This window comes from Mya arenaria, chromosome 2 (assembly GCF_026914265.1).
Source record: "Mya arenaria isolate MELC-2E11 chromosome 2, ASM2691426v1".
In the NCBI taxonomy this organism is placed as follows: Eukaryota; Metazoa; Mollusca; class Bivalvia; order Myida; family Myidae; genus Mya; species Mya arenaria.
The window spans coordinates 44,546,991-44,566,003 of record NC_069123.1 but is presented as its reverse complement, the minus strand read 5'-3'; the positions used below and the strand labels follow the sequence as shown (position 1 = coordinate 44,566,003).

Below are 19,013 nucleotides of genomic sequence, written 5' to 3'. Positions count from 1 at the left end.
TTATATTGATTTATTTATAAGTATGTTCTGATTGTTACCAGTTGTTACGGTTGTTATTGCAATTTCAAATTTATCGTTGTAAATATGACCGTCCAAGTTGTGTTCAATCCACATGAACTTCAACGTAGATAGAAGTGCTATTCTGTACATTATTATAAAATAAACAGAAAAAAATACATTTATTGTAGTATATATTAGAGAAGGGGGAAAACTAACAAAATAAATTGCAGTACATATACATATATATATAAATCAATGAGTTAATCTGCTTTTGAACGAGATGGGAAATCAAGCTGAGCATGTTTACCGTTTGACTGCGATGAAGGGAAATGTTGTATAACGCGACTATAAATTATGACTTAATTTAATTCTGGTATGTGTCCCGTTCCCAGATATCTACATTTGCTTCCCGGGAGTCTACATGTATTTCCCTGATATTTAAATATGCTTCCCGGGTGTATAGCTGTATTTCCCTGATGACTACATATGCTTCTCGGTTGTAATGGTTTGATGCATTGGAAAACTACAATATTAACGATTTGTCAGTATTTCCAGATTGAGATTGATCACTTTTGGAAACCGCAACATACATATAGCTGCATGATGGAGTTTGGATAATTAATAGTAACCCGAATATTAAGGTTTAAATAGCGCGAATGATTATTTCAGTCAAGATAGCTGCGGATCAAGATATACTGTTGAACCATATTGTCAATAACAGCGTTCAATAAGGAACGAGCGGTGTAATGCCTCCGCACGGTAGTTATAGAACGGTAACGCCCATTCTACTTGTTACCATTTCGTTACGGGAGATTATGTGTAGAGGACAAGAAAGAAAGAAACTCTCAACCATGGTAAACTTTAAAATTGAATCTGCCAAGCTCGTCATCCGACCCTTGTAATGCCCACAATACTGTGGCACATCTGTCGTAAAGATGTCTTATCAGTTGTAAAAACTTGTTTACGGCATTTCAATCTGGTGTCATTATAATTCAATTTCCTAATCATGTAACGGCTCGTTGATCTAGGGGTATGATTCTCGCTTAGGGTGCGAGAGGTCCCGGGTTCAAATCCCGGACGAGCCCAACTTTTTTACACATATGTTTTCCAACAGGTATTACAGACCTTATTTATGAAAGGCTGCATTCTCAGATCTAGCGGGTTCATTTTTGTTATTTGCGAATGAAAAAAACGGGATGAATCAAGCTTGTGCAAGATTATTCATTCGCCAATATCATTTTTTATGTATTACCAAGGTGTCAATCTGAAGTCCACGACTGTACACATGCACACATGGCAATCTCTATGTTTTAGTACAAGTCTCTGTGTATGAGCGGCAGTCTCTATATATCAGTGGCAATATTGGTGTGTGAGTGGCAGTGTAAGTGTATGAGGGGCAGTATCTATGTAACAGTGGCAGTATCTGTAAATGAGCGGCAGTCTCTATATATCAGTGGCAATATCGGTGTGAGAGTGGCAATATTGGTGTGTGAGTGGCAGTGTAAGTGTATGAGGGGCAGTATCTATATAACAGTGGCAGTATCTGTGTATGAGGGGCAGTATCTATGTAACAGTGGCAGTATCTGTAAATGAGCGGCAGCCTCTATATATCAGTGGCAATATCGGTGTGTGAGTTGCAGTATATGTGTATGAGGGGCAGTATCTATGTAACAGTGGCAGTATCTGTAAATGAGCGGCAGTCACTATATATCAGTGGCAATATCGGTGTGTGAGTGGCAGTGTAAGTGTATGAGGGGCAGTATCTATGTAACAGTGGCAGTATCGGTGTATGAGTGGCAATATCTGTGAATGAGCGGCAGTATCTTTGTAACAGTGGCAGTATCGGTGTATGAGTGACAGTATATGTGTATGAGGGGCAGTATCTATGTAACAGTGGCAATATCTGTAAATGAGCGGCAGCCTCTATATATTAGTGGCAATATTGGTGTGTGAGTGGCAGTATATGTGTATGAGGGGCAGTATCTATGTAACAGTGGCAATATCTGTAAATGAGCGGCAGTCACTATATATCAGTGGCAATATCGGTGTGTGAGTGGCAGTGTAAGTGTATGAGGGGCAGTATCTATGTAACAGTGGCAGTATCGGTGTATGAGTGGCAATATCTGTGAATGAGCGGCAGTATCTTTGTAACAGTGGCAGTATCGGTGTATGAGTGACAGTATATGTGTATGAGGGGCAGTATCTATGTAACAGTGGCAATATCTGTAAATGAGCGGCAGCCTCTATATATTAGTGGCAATATTGGTGTGTGAGTGGCAGTATATGTGTATGAGGGGCAGTATCTATGTAACAGTGGCAATATCTGTAAATGAGCGGCAGCCTCTATATATCAGTGGCAATATCGGTGTGTGAGTGGCAGTATATGTGTATGAGGGGCAGTATCTATGTAACAGTGGCAGTATCTGTAAATGAGCGGCAGTCTCTATATATCAGTGGCAATATCGGTGTGTGAGTGGCAGTGTAAGTGTATGAGGGGCAGTATCTATGTAACAGTGGCAATATCTGTAAATGAGCGGCAGCCTCTATATATCAGTGGCAATATCGGTGTGTGAGTGGCAGTATATGTGTATGAGGGGCAGTATCTATGTAACAGTGGCAGTATCTGTTAATGAGCGGCAGTCTCTATATATCAGTGGCAATATCGGTGTGTGAGTGGCAGTGTAAGTGTATGAGGGGCAGTATCTATGTAACAGTGGCAATATCTGTAAATGAGCGGCAGCCTCTATATATCAGTGGCAATATCGGTGTATGAGTGGCAGTATATGTGTATGAGGGGCAGTATCTATGTAACAGTGGCAATATCTGTAAATGAGCGGCAGCCTCTATATATCAGTGGCAATATCGGTGTGTGAGTGGCAGTATATGTGGATGAGGGGCAGTATCTATTTAACAGTGGCAGTATCGGTGTATGAGTGGCAATATCTGTGAATGAGCGGCAGTATCTTTGTAACAGTGGCAGTATCGGTGTATGAGTGCCGGTTTCTCTATATGAGCGGCTGTATCTATATATCAGTGGCAATATCGGTGTGTGAGTGGCAGTACATGTGTATGAGGGGCAGTATCTATGTAACAGTGGCAGTATCTGTAAATGAGCGGCAGTCTCTATATATCAGTGGCAATATCGGTGTGTGAGTGGCAGTATATGTGTATGAGGGGCAGTATCTATATATCATTGGCAGTATCTGTAAATGAGCGGCAGTCTCTATATATCAGTGGCAATATCGGTGTGTGAGTGGCAGTATATGTGTATGAGCGGCAGTCTCTATATATCAGTGGCAATATTGGTGTTTGAGTGGCAGTGTAAGTGTATGAGGGGCAGTATCTATGTAACAGTGGCAGTATCTGTAAATGAGCGGCAGTCTCTATATATCAGTGGCAATATCGGTGTGTGAGTGGCAGTATCTGTGTATGAGGGGCAGTATCTATGTAGCAGTGGCAGTATCTGTAAATGAGCGGCAGCCTCTATATATCAGTGGCAATATCGGTGTGTGAGTGGCAGTATATGTGTATGAGGGGCAGTATCTATGTAACAGTGGCAATATCTGTAAATGAGCGGCAGTCTCTATATATCAGTGGCAATATCGGTGTGTGAGTGGCAGTGTAAGTGTATGAGGGGCAGTATCTATGTAACAGTGGCAGTATCGGTGTATGAGTGGCAATATCTGTGAATGAGCGGCAGTATCTTTGTAACAGTGGCAGTATCGGTGTATGAGTGACAGTATATGTGTATGAGGGACAGTATCTATGTAACAGTGGCAATATCTGTAAATGAGCGGCAGCCTCTATATATTAGTGGCAATATTGGTGTGTGAGTGGCAGTATATGTGTATGAGGAGCAGTATCTATGTAACAGTGGCAATATCTGTAAATGAGCGGCAGCCTCTATATATCAGTGGCAATATCGGTGTGTGAGTGGCAGTAGATGTGTATGAGGGGCAGTATCTATGTAACAGTGGTAGTATCTGTTAATGAGCGGCAGTCTCTATATATCAGTGGCAATATCGGTGTGTGAGTGGCAGTGTAAGTGTATGAGGGGCAGTATCTATGTAACAGTGGCAATATCTGTAAATGAGCGGCAGCCTCTATATATCAGTGGCAATATCGGTGTGTGAGTGGCAATATCTGTGAATGAGCGGCAGTATCTTTGTAACAGTGGCAGTATCGGTGTATGAGTGACAGTATATGTGTATGAGGGACAGTATCTATGTAACAGTGGCAATATCTGTAAATGAGCGGCAGCCTCTATATATTAGTGGCAATATTGGTGTGTGAGTGGCAGTATATGTGTATGAGGGGCAGTATCTATGTAACAGTGGCAATATCTGTAAATGAGCGGCAGCCTCTATATATCAGTGGCAATATCGGTGTGTGAGTGGCAGTATATGTGTATGAGGGGCAGTATCTATGTAACAGTGGTAGTATCTGTTAATGAGCGGCAGTCTCTATATATCAGTGGCAATATCGGTGTGTGAGTGGCAGTGTAAGTGTATGAGGGGCAGTATCTATGTAACAGTGGCAATATCTGTAAATGAGCGGCAGCCTCTATATATCAGTGGCAATATCGGTGTGTGAGTGGCAGTATATGTGTATGAGCGGCAGTATCTATATATCAGTGGCAATATCGGTGTATGAGTGGCAATATCGGTGCGTGAGTGGCAATATCGGTGTGTGAGTGGCAGTATATGTGTATGAGGGGCAGTATCTATATATCAGTGGCAATATCGGTGTATGAGTGGCAATATCGGTGTGTGAGTGGCAGTATATGTGTATGAGGGGCAGTATCTATATATCAGTGGCAATATCGGTGTATGAGTGGCAGTATATGTGTATGAGGGGCAGCCTCTATATATCAGTGGCCATATCGGTGTGTGAGTGGCAGTGTAAGTGTATGAGGGGCAGTATCTATGTAACAGTGGCAGTATCGGTGTATGAGTGGCAATATCTGTGAATGAGCGGCAGTATCTTTGTAACAGTGGCAGTATCGGTGTATGAGCGACAGTATATGTGTATGAGGGACAGTATCTATGTAACAGTGGCAATATCTGTAAATGAGCGGCAGCCTCTATATATTAGTGGCAATATTGGTGTGTGAGTGGCAGTATATGTGTATGAGGGGCAGTATCTATGTAACAGTGGCAATATCTGTAAATGAGCGGCAGCCTCTATATATCAGTGGCAATATCGGTGTGTGAGTGGCAGTATATGTGTATGAGGGGCAGTATCTATGTTACAGTGGTAGTATCTGTTAATGAGCGGCAGTCTCTATATATCAGTGGCAATATCGGTGTGTGAGTGGCAGTGTAAGTGTATGAGGGGCAGTATCTATGTAACAGTGGCAATATCTGTAAATGAGCGGCATTCTCTATATATCAGTGGCAATATCGGTGTGAGAGTGGCAGTGTAAGTGTATGAGGGGCAGTATCTATTTAACAGTGGCAGTATCGGTGTATGAGTGGCAATATCTGTGAATGAGCGGCAGTATCTTTGTAACAGTGGCAGTATCGGTGTATGAGTGCCGGTTTCTGTATATGAGCGGCTGTATCTATATATCAGTGGCAGTATCGGTGTATAAGCGACAGTCTCTAAGTAATAGTGGCACTATCGGTGTATGAGTAGCAGTATCGGTGTATGAGTGACAGTATCTGTGTATGAGTGGCAGTTTCGGTGTACGAGTGCCAGTATCTGTGTATGAGCGGCAGTCTCTATGTAATTGTGGCACTTTCGGTGTATGAATGGCAGTATCTGTGTGTGAGTGGCAGTATCTGTGTATGAGTGGCAGTATCGGTGTATGAGTGGCATTATCGGTGTATGAGCGACAGTCTCTATGTAATAGTGGTACTATCGGTGTATGAGTGTCAGTATCTGTGTGTGAGTAGCAGTATCTGTGTGTGAGTGGCAGTATCTGTGTATGAGTGTCAGTATATGTGTGTGAGTGGCAGTATCTGTGTATGAGTGACAGTATCTGTGTATGAGTGGCAGTTTCGGTGTACGAGTGCCAGTATCTGTGTATGAGCGGCAGTCTCTATGTAATTGTGGCACTATCGGTGTATGAATGGCAGTATCTGTGTATGAGTGGCAGTATCGGTGTATGAGTGGCATTATCGGTGTATGAGCGACAGTCTCTATGTAATAGTGGTACTATCGGTGTATGAGTGGCAGTATCTGTGTGTGAGTGGCAGTATCGGTGTACTAGTGCCAGTATCTGTGTATGAGCGGCAGCCTCTATGTAATAGTGGCGTTATCGGTGTATGAGTGATACTATCGGTGTATGAGTGGCACTATCGGTGTATGAGTGGCAGTATATGTGTATGAGTGGCAGTATCGGTGTTTGAGTGGCAGTATCGGTGTACGAATGCCAGTATCTGTGTATGAGCGGCAGTTTCTATGTAATAGTTGCACTATTGGTGTATGAGTGGCAGTATCTATGTAATAGTTGCACTATTGGTGTATGAGCGGCAGTTTCTATGTAATAGTTGCACTATTGGTGTATGAGTGGCACTATCGGTGTATGAGTGGCAATATCTGTGTATCAGTGTCAGTATCTATCTATGTATTAGCGGCAGTCTCAATGTTATAGTGGCAGTATCGGTGTATAAGTGTCAGTATCTATGTATAAGCGGCAGTCTCAATGTAATAGTGTCAGTATCTGTGTATAAGTGTCAGTATCTATGTATAAGAGGCAGTTTCAATGTTATAGTGGCAGTACCGGTGTATAAGTGTCAGTATCTATGTATTAGCGACAGTCTCAATGTAATAGTGGCAGTACCGGTGTATAAGTGTCAGTATCTATGTATAAGCGGCAGTCTCAATGTTATAGTGGCAGTATCGGTGTATAAGTGTCAGTATCTATGTATAAGCGGCAGTCTCAATGTTATAGTGGCAGTATCGGTGTATAAGTGTCAGTATCTATGTATAAGCGGCAGTCTCAATGTTATAGTGGCAGTATCGGTGTATAAGTGTCAGTATCTATGTATAAGCGGCAGTCTCAATGTAATAGTGGCAGTATCGGTGTATGAGTGGCAGCATCTTTGTATGAGTGACGGTCTGTATGTAATAGTGGCAGTATCGGCGTATGAGTGCCAGTATCGGTGTATGAGAGCCAGTATCGGTGGTTGAGCGGCAGTGTCAATGTAATAGTGGCAGTATCGGTGTATGAGTGGCAGCATCTTTGTATGAGTGACGGTCTGTATGTAATAGTGGCAGTATCGGCGTATGAGTGCCAGTATCGGTGTATGAGAGCCAGTATCGGTGGTTGAGCGGCAGTGTCAATGTAATAGTGGCAGCATCGGTGTATGAGTGCCAGTATCTGTGTATTAGCGGCAGTCTCAATTAAATAGTGGCAGTATCGGTGTATGAGTGCCAGTTTCTGTGTATGAGTGCCAGTCTTTGTGTAATAGTGCCAGTATCTGTGTATGAGGGGCAGTATCTATGTAACAGTGGCAGTATCGGTGTATGAGTGGCAATATCTGTGAATGAGCAGCAGTATCTTTGTAACAGTGGCAGTAACTGTGTATGAGTGCCAGTATCTGTGTATGAGCGGCTGTATCTATAGATCAGTGGCAGTATCGGTGTATGAGCGACAGTCTATATGTAATAGTGGGAGTATCGGTGTACGAGTGCCAGTATCTGTGTATGAGAGGCAGTCTCTATGTAATAGTAGCACTATCGGTGTATGAGCGGCAGTATCGGTGTATAAGTGCCAGTTTTTATGTATAAGCGGCGATTTCTATGTAAAAGTGGCAATATCGGTGTATCAGTGGCAGTATCGGTGTATGAGTGGCAGCATCGGTGTATGAGTGACAGTCTGTTTGTAATAGTGGCAGTATCGGTGTATGAGTGCCAGTATCGGTGAATGAGAGGCAGTATCGGTTACTGAGCGGCAGTCTCGACGTAATAGTGGCAGAATCGGTGTATGAGTGCCAGTATCTGTGTATGAGCGGCCGTCTCTATGAAATAGTGGCAGCATCGGTGTATGAGTGCCAGTATCTGTGTATAAGCGGCAGTCTCAATGAAATAGTGGCAGTATCGGTGTACGAGTGCCAGTTTCTGTGTATGAGTGCCAGTCTCTATGTAATAGTGACAGTATCTGTGTATGAGGGGCAGTATCTATGTAACAGTGGCAGTATCGGTGTATGAGGGGCAATATCTCTGAATGAGCGGCAGTATCTTGTAACAGTGGCAGTATCGGTGTATGAGTGCCAGTATCTGTGTATGAGCGGCTGTATCTATATATCAGTGGCAGTATCGGTGTATGAGCGACAGTCTCTATGTAATAGTGGCAGTATCGGTGTATGAGCGGCTGTCTATATGTAATAGTGGCAGAATCGGTGTATGAGCGGCAGTATCTATGTAACAGTGGCAGTATCGGTGTATGAGTGGCAGTATCTATGTAACAGTGGCAGTATCGGTGTATGAGCGGCTGTATCTATGTAACAGTGGCAGTTTCGGTGTATGAGCGGCAGTATCTATGTAACAGTGGCAGTATCGGTGTATGAGTGGCAGTATCGGTGTAAGAGCGGCAGTATCTATGTAACAGTGGTAGTATCGGTGTATGAGTGGCAGTATCTGTGAATGAGCGGCAGTATCTGTGTATGAGCGGCAGTATCGGTGAATCAGTGGCAGTATCTATGTATTAGCGGCAGTATCTATGTAATAGTGGCAGTATCGGTGTATGAGCGGCTGTCTATATGTAATAGTGGCAGAATCGGTGTATGAGCGGCAGTATCTATGTAACAGTGGCAGTATCGGTGTATGAGTGGCAGTATCTATGTAACAGTGGCAGTATCGGTGTATGAGCGGCTGTATCTATGTAACAGTGGCAGTTTCGGTGTATGAGCGGCAGTATCTATGTAACAGTGGCAGTATCGGTGTATGAGTGGCAGTATCGGTGTAAGAGCGGCAGTATCTATGTAACAGTGGTAGTATCGGTGTATGAGTGGCAGTATCTGTGAATGAGCGGCAGTATCTGTGTATGAGCGGCAGTATCGGTGAATCAGTGGCAGTATCTATGTATTAGCGGCAGTATCTATGTAATAGTGGCAGTATCGGTGTATCAGTGGCAGTATCTTTGTTTGAGCGGCAGCCTCTAGGTAAAACACCAATATTTAAATAAGACCTTTAAGCTAAGCACTATTTTTTTGAGGAAAAAAATGATCTCTAACGAACGGTATCCAAGTAATGCTCCTAAAGTATAATACTATCGGATCTTAAAAAACTATTCCCTTACTTTATTAATTTCATACTGGAAGGTCGCCACAACAAAGATATGTTTGTCATTGTTTACTGTCTAAATTGCGTTAAACAAATGTAAATTATCGTCCTAAATATGACTGTCCAAGTACTGTTTATTCCACGTGAACTTAAACATGTATAGAAGTGCTATTCTGTACATTATTATAAAATAAACAGAAAAAATATATTTGGTGTTGTATGTTTTGAAGAAGATGAAAAAACTAACAAAATAAAATGCAGCACACATGAATCAATGAGTTCAACTTTTTTTTAAACGAGATGGAAAACCAAGCTAAGCATATTTACCGTTTTGCTGTGACGAAAGCTGATGGTGTATAACGCGACTTTGATTTAGGACTTAATGTACGTTTTGTATGTTTCCCGTTCCCAGATACTTACATATGCTCCTGGGAGTCTACTTCAAGATATCTACATATGCTTCGCGGTTGTATACCTGTATTTCCCATTTGACTGCATACACTTCCCGGGCGTCTACCTGTATTTCTCAGATATCTACATACGCTTCACGGGGGTCTACATGTATTTCCCAGAAATCTACATACATACGCTTCCCGAGTGTACTGTATTCCGAGATATCTACATACCCTTGCCGGGTGTACTGTATTCCCAGATATCTACATTCCCTTCCCGGTTGTACTGTATTCCCAGATATCTACATACGTTTCCCGGGTGTCTATCTGTACTACCAAGATATCTGTAAACGCTTCCCGGGTGTACTATATTTCCAGATATCTACATACGCTTCCCGGGTGTGCTGTATTCCTAGATATCTACAAACGCTTCCCGGGTGTACTGTATTCCCAGATATCTACATTCGCTTCAACGTGTACTGTATTCCCAGATATCTACATAGGTTTCCCGGTTGTACTGTATTCCCAGATATCTATATACGCTTCCCGGTTGTACTGTATTCCCAGATATCTACATACGCTTTAAAGTGTGCTGTATTCCCAGATATCTACATACGTTTCTCGGGGGTCCTGTATTTCCCAGATATCTACATACGGTTCCTAGGTGTACTGTATTCCCTGATATCTGCAATTGCCTACCGGTTTTACTGTATATCCAGATTTCTACATACGCTTCCCGGGTATAATGTATTCCCAGATATTTACATACGCTTCCCGGGTATCTTTCTGTACTACCCAGATATCTACAAACGCTTCCCGGTTGTACTGTATTCCCAGATATATACATATGCTTCCATAGTGTACTGTATTCCCAAATTTCTACATACGCTTCCCGGGTGTACTGTATTCCCAGATATCTACATACGCTTCCCGGGTGTACTGTATTCCCAGATATCTGCATACGCTTCCCAGGTGTACTGTATTCCTAGATATCTATAAATGTTTCCTGGGTGTCTATCTGTACTACTTTGATATCTGCATACGCTTCCCGGGTGTACTGTATTCCCAGATATCTACATACGCTTCCCGGGTGTACTGTATTCCTAGATATCTACATACGCTTCCTGGGTGTACTGTAATCCTAGATATCTACATACGCTTCCCAGGTGTACTGTATTCCTAGATATCTATAAATGTTTCCTGGGTGTCTATCTGTACTACTTTGATATCTGCATACGCTTCCTGAGTGTACTGTATTCCTAGTTATCTACATACGCTTCCCGGGTGTACTGTATTCCTAGATATCTACATACGCTTCCCGGGTGTCTATCTGTACTACCCTGATATCTGCATACGCTTCCCGGGTGTACTGCATTCCCAGATATCTACATACGCTTCCCAGGTGTACTGTATTCCTAGATATCTACAATCGCTTCCCTGGTATCTATCTGTACTACCCTGATATCTGCAAACGCTTCCCGGGTGTACTGTATTCCTATATATCTACAAACGCTTCCCGGGTGTCTATCTGTACTACCATGATATCTGCATACGCTTCCCGGGTGTACTGTATTCCTAGATATCTACATACGCTTCCCGTTCCTTTAAAAATAATATAAAACTGGTGAGCCTTTTAGTTTACACTTGCGGTAAAGTTGTCATCCAACCATTGTTATGATCATAAATCTGGGGTACATCTGTCTGAAAGATGTCTTAACTGTTGTAAAACTTGTTAACGACATTTCAATCTGGTGTCATTATAATTCAACTTCTTTCCTAAATAACGGCTCGTTGGTCTAGGGGTATGATTCTCGCTTAGGGTGCGAGAGGTCCCGGTTCAAATCCCGGATGAGCCCAACCTTTTTTTAAAAGGTACGCCAGACCTTAATCTTTCAAGAGCTGTTTTTTCGTACCTTGTGGGTTCTATGTATGACTGACAGTATCTGTGTATGGGTAGCAGTGTCTATTAATGAGAGGCAGCATATGTGTCTGAGTAACAGTGTCTATTTATGAGTGGCGGTATCTTTTATGAGTGGCAATATATGTGTGTGAGTGGCAATATCTATGTATGAGTGGCATTATATGTGTATAAATAATAGTGTCTATAAATTATATGAGTGGCAGTATATGTGTATGAGGAGCAATATGTGTGTATGAATGGCAATATCTGTATATGAGTGGCAGTGGATATGTATGAGTGGCAATATCTGTCTATAACTGACAGTGGATATGTATGAGTGGCAGTGGATATGTATGAGTGGCAATATCTGTCTATGAGTGGCAGTGGATATGTATGAATGGCAATATCTGTCTATGAGTGGCAGTGGATATGTATGAGTGGCAATATCTGTCTATGAGTGACAGTGGATATGTATGAGTGGCAGTGGATATGTATGAATGGCAATATCTGTCTATGAGTGGCAGTGGATATGTATGAGTGGCAATATCTGTCTATGAGTGGCAGTGGATATGTATGAGGCTCAGCGTATGTGTATGAGTACCTGTATCTATATATGAGTGGCAGTGTATTTGTATGAGTGACAGTGTCTGTGTATGATTGACAGTAGCTTTGTGTGTGTGTGTGTGTGTGTGTGTGTGTGTGTGTGTGTGTGCGTGCGTGCGTGCGTGCGTGCGTGTGTGTGTGGCAATCTCTGTGTATGAGTGGCAGTGTCTATGCATGCGTGGCAGTTTCTGTGTGTGAGTGGCAGTGTCTATGTTTGAGTGGCAGTGTCTATGTTTGAGTGGCAGTATTTGTGAATAAGTGTCATTATATGTATATGAGTGGCCGTGCCTTTTTATGAGTAGTATCTGTTTATGAGTAAAATTATATGTATATTAGTGGCAGTGTCTATGCATGCGTGACAGTCTCTGTGTGTGAGTGGCAGTCTCTTTATCAGTGGCTGTGTTAATGTGTCAGTCGCAGTATCGGAGTATATGTGGCGGTATTTATATTCGAGTGGCAGTCTCTATGTACGAGTGCCAGCGTCTATGTATGAGTTGCAGTCTCTGGGTGTGAGTGGCAGTCTCTGCGTATCAGTGGTTGTGTCTGTGTACCAGTGGCAGTATCGGAGTATACGTGGCGGTATTTATATTCGAGTGTCAGTCTCTATGTACGAGTGCCAGCGTCTATGTATGAGTTGCAGTCTGTGTGTGTGAGTGTCAGTGTCTGGTGGCTAGTGGCAGTCTCTGTGTATGAGTGGCTGTCTTTGTTTTTGAATAAACATATGGCAATTGTTATAAACACTAAAGAACAGGTAGTGTAACTATCTGAATGAGACTGTTAATATACTAGTCCTAACTCTTTTACGTTCGTACAGAAAGATCGCCACAACAAAGATATAGTTATCGTATCGTACAATTTATAGAACTATGCACAGCCTACATCTGTCTGTGTTTTGTGACATGTTGAATTCATGTAAGTAAATGTGTTTGATGCAAAAACTATCTACTTCCTTCAATTAAATCGTGTGTAAGGGTTAATGGTAAGTCGTCTAACTATTTTGCAAGTAATATAGGGGTCAGACAAGGGGAAATCTTTCTCCAATGTTATTTTCCCTGTTCCTTGACGACCTGCACGAATTCTTTAACACTAACGAGCTTAATGGCATCAAAATCGGTGAAAATCAGTTATTGTCATCTATGAAAATATTTATACTTTTGTATGCTGATGACACAGCAATTGTTTTTGAAACTGCAAATGATTTACAAGATTGTTGCATATTATGACTTCTGTCTTACATGGCATTTAAAAGTAAATATTGATAACACAAAGATTGTAATATTCTCATCTGGTAGAATGACAAATCACACTTTCCAATTTGATAATATGGACATAGAAACTGTGAAAGGTTACAAGTATCTAGGAATATATTTTAGTCGTTCTGGATCTTTTCTTTCTGCCAAAAAACATATTGCAAACCAAGCTACAAAAGCAATGTATTGTCTGATAAAAAAGCTAAATCATTATACCTCCCAATAAATATGCAAATGGACTTGTTTGATAAGCTAGTTAAACCAATACTTCTTTATGGATGTGAAATAGGGGGTTTGGGAAATTTGGAGTTATTGGAAAAAGTACAACTTAAATTCTTGAAGCATATTTTATGCCTTCGATCCTCAACCCCAAACGCAATGGTGTATGGTGAGACTGGTGTATTTCCTATACGAATTGACATAGAAACACGGATGGTTAAATTTTGGGCACACCTAGTACAACCTTCGAAAATAAAACTGTCTACCAAACTTTACTATGCGATGTATTGTCTTTATGATGATCTTCAAAATAGCGGGAGTCAAAATAAATTAATCTGGATAAATAATATTAAAACTATGTTAATAAAAACAGGAATGTATGGAATTTGGTTATCACATACATTTACTAACTGTAGATGGTTAATTCTCTCAGTATCACAAAAGTTTAAAGATTTGTTTATAACTGACTGGTACAGTACATTAAACACATCCACAAGCTTCCGATTTTATAAAACATTTAAACAAAGGTTTGAAATGGAAAAAATATCTTTATAACACCTATGACATAAATACAAAATGCTATGCAAAATTACGAATGAGAAATCACAAATTACCATGTAAAACTGGTCGATGGAGTAATGTCCCATACGAGAATAGAAAATGCACGCGTTGCAATAGAACGATAGGTGACGAATACCACTATAAAATAGGATGTCCTGATTTTTTTTAAATCTGAGAAAAACGTTAATAAAACCTGTATTTTATGTTACACCAAGTTATGTTAAATTCCTAAACCTCTTTACAAGTACGAATGAAAATGATTTTAGGAAACTATCAATATTTGTTACACACATATTAAAATCGTTTACCACTCAGTGTTAAAAACTGTTCATTATGTAAACGTATATCACTCGTTTATTCGGCGTATTAAATTGGAGAATTCTCCCATGCTATATACCTTAAAAGTACATACTCTTCCGGAGAATTTTGACAATTGTCATACTGTTGATTTTTTCTGTTTTAAAATGATTAAACTTGACATAATTTTGATTCTGATTATTGATAATTGTAATTCTATTTGTAATTTGAAACTCAATGTATCATTCCTTTCAGACAACGTTAACCTCATTGTACACTTTGTTTTCATATTTGTATTTACGCAAACATTTTTCTTCCATGAGGTTGTCTGCTCACAAGTTAGAAATTGAAGTCGGTATATATTACGGAATTGCAAGAGAAAACGGACTTTGCAAATGCTGTAACGCTAATGTTATAAAAAAATGAATACCATTTTGTATTATACTGTAGTAAATTTAGACTCTTACGCTTAAAATGTCTAGGTAATATATCATGGCCAAATTTAAATATGTTTAAACGACTAATGTTAAGCAAAATACAAACTAAGATAGCAATCTACATTAAAGAAGCCATGAATTTAAGAAATACTTTCCTTGTACAATAGTAATCCTCCTTATGTTAACCTTTGTTTATTTATGCCTTTTCCTTCTAAGTGTTAAACAATTTATATTGTCATATTTAATTACATGATGTATATTTATTATTATTCCGTTAATCTTTATAGTTGATTAATGTTTTTGCCATATTTATGTTGTTAATGGCCAAAGGCTATTTTATGCCGATCTGCCAATAAACTTTGAAACTTGAAACTGTGTATTTACTATGTGCTTGCATAAAGCCTCGTTATACTTAGCACTTATAATATCCTCGTGTTTGTAAACTCTGTTTGCATTTAGTGTATGAATAACTTTGAAACTTTGGTAAACGTCTAATGATTAAATCAATTAACAGAAAAACATGTCACTGATAATTAGTATTAAGTGTGAAAAATATAAGTTCATGATTATGTTATGTTATGTTATGAAACAAAGTGACCATTATTCACTCATCACAGGTCTGAATATTGCCACCAGTTAACAGTTTGTGCGAGTTAACGAGTTCACTCCAAAGGTGTGACAATGATGTTTTCCAAGCCCGTATATAAGGGTTAAATAATTCCAAGCCAAATCAGAATCAATCTAAATCAATCAAAACAGAAACAAACAGATTAATACAAAACGCTGAGAAAACTGTGATCCATCAAAATGCACGAACATGTAAGTAGTCTGATTTTTACATAATTGTATAGTATTGCAGAATTATTTAGAAGCAATTCATATGTCATAAATATGTACAATACCTTTCACAAGGATATCTAATACAGAGAGGTACAAATAGGGCCGATTATTCAGAACACAATAGATCCATTTGCTTATTAAATGGAACCGTGAATGACTGTGTGCGAACTTTGAAATAAAAAATAAATAAAAGAAAATAAATCACCTGCGAAGTATAAAGCAAATTCTTGCTTCGAGATATAGTAGTAAAATTCATTTATAAATATTCATAGAAATCATTTCAAATAATACCGTCGTTGCTTTGGGTCAACCCTACTTCATTCAAACAAAGAATGCCAAGCTTATCAAATAAAAAGTATAACTATCACATACATTTTAATAATATTTTCACACAGTTCAAAACCTGTTTGAAAATCTCCACATCAATGTACACTGATTCATGAATATACAAAGCACAGCCTGTACTTTTACAATACAGTAGAGGTTCATAAGTCGAGGGAATTTCAAGTGTCATTAAATATCAATTTGATTCTCCTCAGATCCTACAGTCAACAATGGACCACACGGAGCAGCAGAGCTATGGCGGCGGCATTTCCGCTCTGAACGAGTTGTTTCCCCTAAAGTCGTCCGTCATCGTGCCGGTACATTCAGCCGCCAGGACACCGGATACAGATATCCTACCGCTCAAATCCATGAGCGTCTCTCCGGTCCTGCCTGGAACAGGACTTTTCACGCACAATGTCACTCGTATGCTCAGTCAGACAGATGAGCCGGGACACCACGAGGAACAGGTCCCAAGCAAGGCCACATATTCATCAAGATTTACCCCGTACAGCACACCCCGCTGTCTGTCTAACAGACAAACATTTTCCCAACAAAACACGGACAAACTCGATGGTAAGTTTTAAAATTATTCAAAAAAAATGTTTCCATATTTTGTTAGGTGCAGGCACATTTTCTTCTCTTTTTTCTCACAAATTATGTGCATGTACATATTATTTTGTTGACAAACACGATGGTAAGTCTTCAGCCTTTTATTTCAGATGACAATCTGGAAGGCAGTGAACAGTTGCGAACCGTGGATGCCGCAATTATGGACTCTTCAATGACTTCGCAGGGATCCATCTCCCCTCATTCGTCCTCATCTTCGTCCACGTCCTCTCTTTCCGGTAGCAGCCAGTCGTCGCCTGAGAGTGACACCGACGTCACCAGAAGCTCGGAAACATGTTTCACCAGCCCCAAACTAGGATCAAGCAGCCCGGAAAACGACCGTGACATAAGCCCGGAAACGTCGCGAGAGGACAGGAAGAAGAAAAAGCTCGTGCGTACGTGCTATACAAATGAACAGATTCAGACACTACTTAAGATGTTCCACGATAATCCTTATCCCGACTCAGAACAGATGGAGGATATTGCGCAAAAGTTTGGGGTCCCTGATAATAAGATAAAGGTACGCAACCGAAAGTACAAGAATGCTTTGAAATTGTTTTATAACATATATAAAAAGTAACTTACTTTTTTTTTACTTTTCAGTTTAATCATTAATTGAAATAAGATTTAAAAACTGTTGAATTCGACTTTCACTAACAATTACCATAGATGTGTTTCGTTCTCTTTCAGATTTGGTTCCAGAATAAGCGTGCCCGTTGGAGGCGCCGCGTCAACGAATCTGTGAACAGCTACCCTACCGGCTACATGCCAATGACGCCCGCGATGTCGTCCGTCAGTCCGTTCAGCTACATGACGTCCGGCCATATGGTGGCCGCCTCCTCACCGCAGCATGTGACCGCCGGCTACTTTAATCCCAGGATGCAGACGAACTCCATCAAATCAAACATTAACTGCAACATCCAACATCCGGTGAACCCCGCCCAGTCGCGACTTTCGCCCATGTCACCATCTCTGTCGAATCAGAGATACCCATCCGTTACCATGACATCTGGCAATGTTTCTTCATTATCGTCTGCTCCGACGCCCTACTCAATAAGAACTTCACCGCAACAAGTGATGACGTCACAGTTTCCGTCGGTCACGATTTCACCAAATAACAATTCATACTTGTCCTCTGCTCCATTGGCATATCCCCGATCGTCATCGCAAAAAGAAATGACGTCACAAGTCAATCCGTTCTACCAGTATTACAGACAATGTGCTTCGGGCTACAGTGGCTATACAAATCCCAGAGCAGTGAATTAAATATCAACGACATGTCACATTACATTTTGTAAACGGGAATTATATTTATTTGTATTTGTTTATAAGTATGTTCTGATTGTTACCTGTTGTTATTGCAATTTCAAATTATCGTTGTAAATATGACTGTCCAAGTACTGTTTAATCCACGTGAACTGGATAGAAGTGCTATTCTGTACATTATTATAAACATGGCGTTGTAAGTTTTGTAGAAGATGAAAACACGAACACAATAAAATGCAGTACATATATATATGAATCAATGAGTTTCTCCTTTTAAACAAGATGGGAAACCAAGCTATGCATGTTTAACGTTTTACTGTGACGAAAGCTGATGGTCTAAAACGTTACTTTAAATTATGACTTAATTTACGTTTTGTATGTGTCCCGTTCCCAGATATTTACATATGCTTCCCGGGAGTCTACTTCAAGATATATACATATATACTTTCCGGTTGTATACCTGTATTTCCCAGTTGACTGCATGTGCTTCCCGGGTGTCTACCTGTAACTGTATCTCCCAGATATCTAAATACGCTTCCCCCTGTACTGTATTCCCAGATATCGACATACGCTTCCCGGGTGTACTGTATTCCCAGAACATACCCTAAGGCCTTCCCGGGGGTCCTGTATTTCCCAGATATCTACATACGCTTCCCGGGTGTACTGTATTTCCCGGATATCTACATTCGCTTCCCGGTTGTACTGTATTCCCAGATATATACAAACGCTTCCCGGGTGTACTGTAGTCCCAGATATCTACATACGCTTCCCGGCTGTCCTGTATTACCAAGATAGATACATATATTTACCGCCTGGGAAATATAGGAAGGCATATGGGGAATACAGATGGACACTTTGGAAATAGAACCCAAGATATATAGATCGACACCTGGGAATGACATAAAAAAAACAATGGATTAGCACCGAGAAATACATGTTGACTACAGGTATTCCCCTCCGGCCCGTTTCATTTAAGGATCTCATAGTCGCTATATAAACAGCATATGGCAGGAATTGGTCAGAATATTCATCTGCCAATATTTTGATCCTTTGGAAAAATACGATATATGATGATTTTGTCACTTTT

At 40.5% G+C, this 19,013-nt stretch overlaps 1 protein-coding gene and 2 non-coding genes across 3 annotated transcripts in view; all 3 read left to right on the top strand.

Moving 5' to 3' along the window:
- Positions 1-17,926, top strand: part of LOC128215106 (serine-rich adhesin for platelets-like) — a 40,845-nt gene extending 22,919 nt beyond the window's left edge. The window contains exons 13-15 of the mRNA XM_052921832.1: positions 16,270-16,627; positions 16,774-17,180; positions 17,351-17,926. Coding sequence (XP_052777792.1) covers positions 16,270-16,627; positions 16,774-17,180; positions 17,351-17,926 — 1,341 coding nt within the window. The remainder of the gene's footprint in view (positions 1-16,269; positions 16,628-16,773; positions 17,181-17,350) is intronic.
- On the top strand, positions 1,014-1,085 carry Trnap-agg (transfer RNA proline (anticodon AGG)). The gene has a single exon. It is a non-coding gene; the product is annotated as a tRNA-Pro (tRNA).
- On the top strand, positions 11,409-11,479 carry Trnap-agg (transfer RNA proline (anticodon AGG)). The gene has a single exon. It is a non-coding gene; the product is annotated as a tRNA-Pro (tRNA).
- Positions 17,927-19,013: the final 1,087 nt, after the last annotated feature.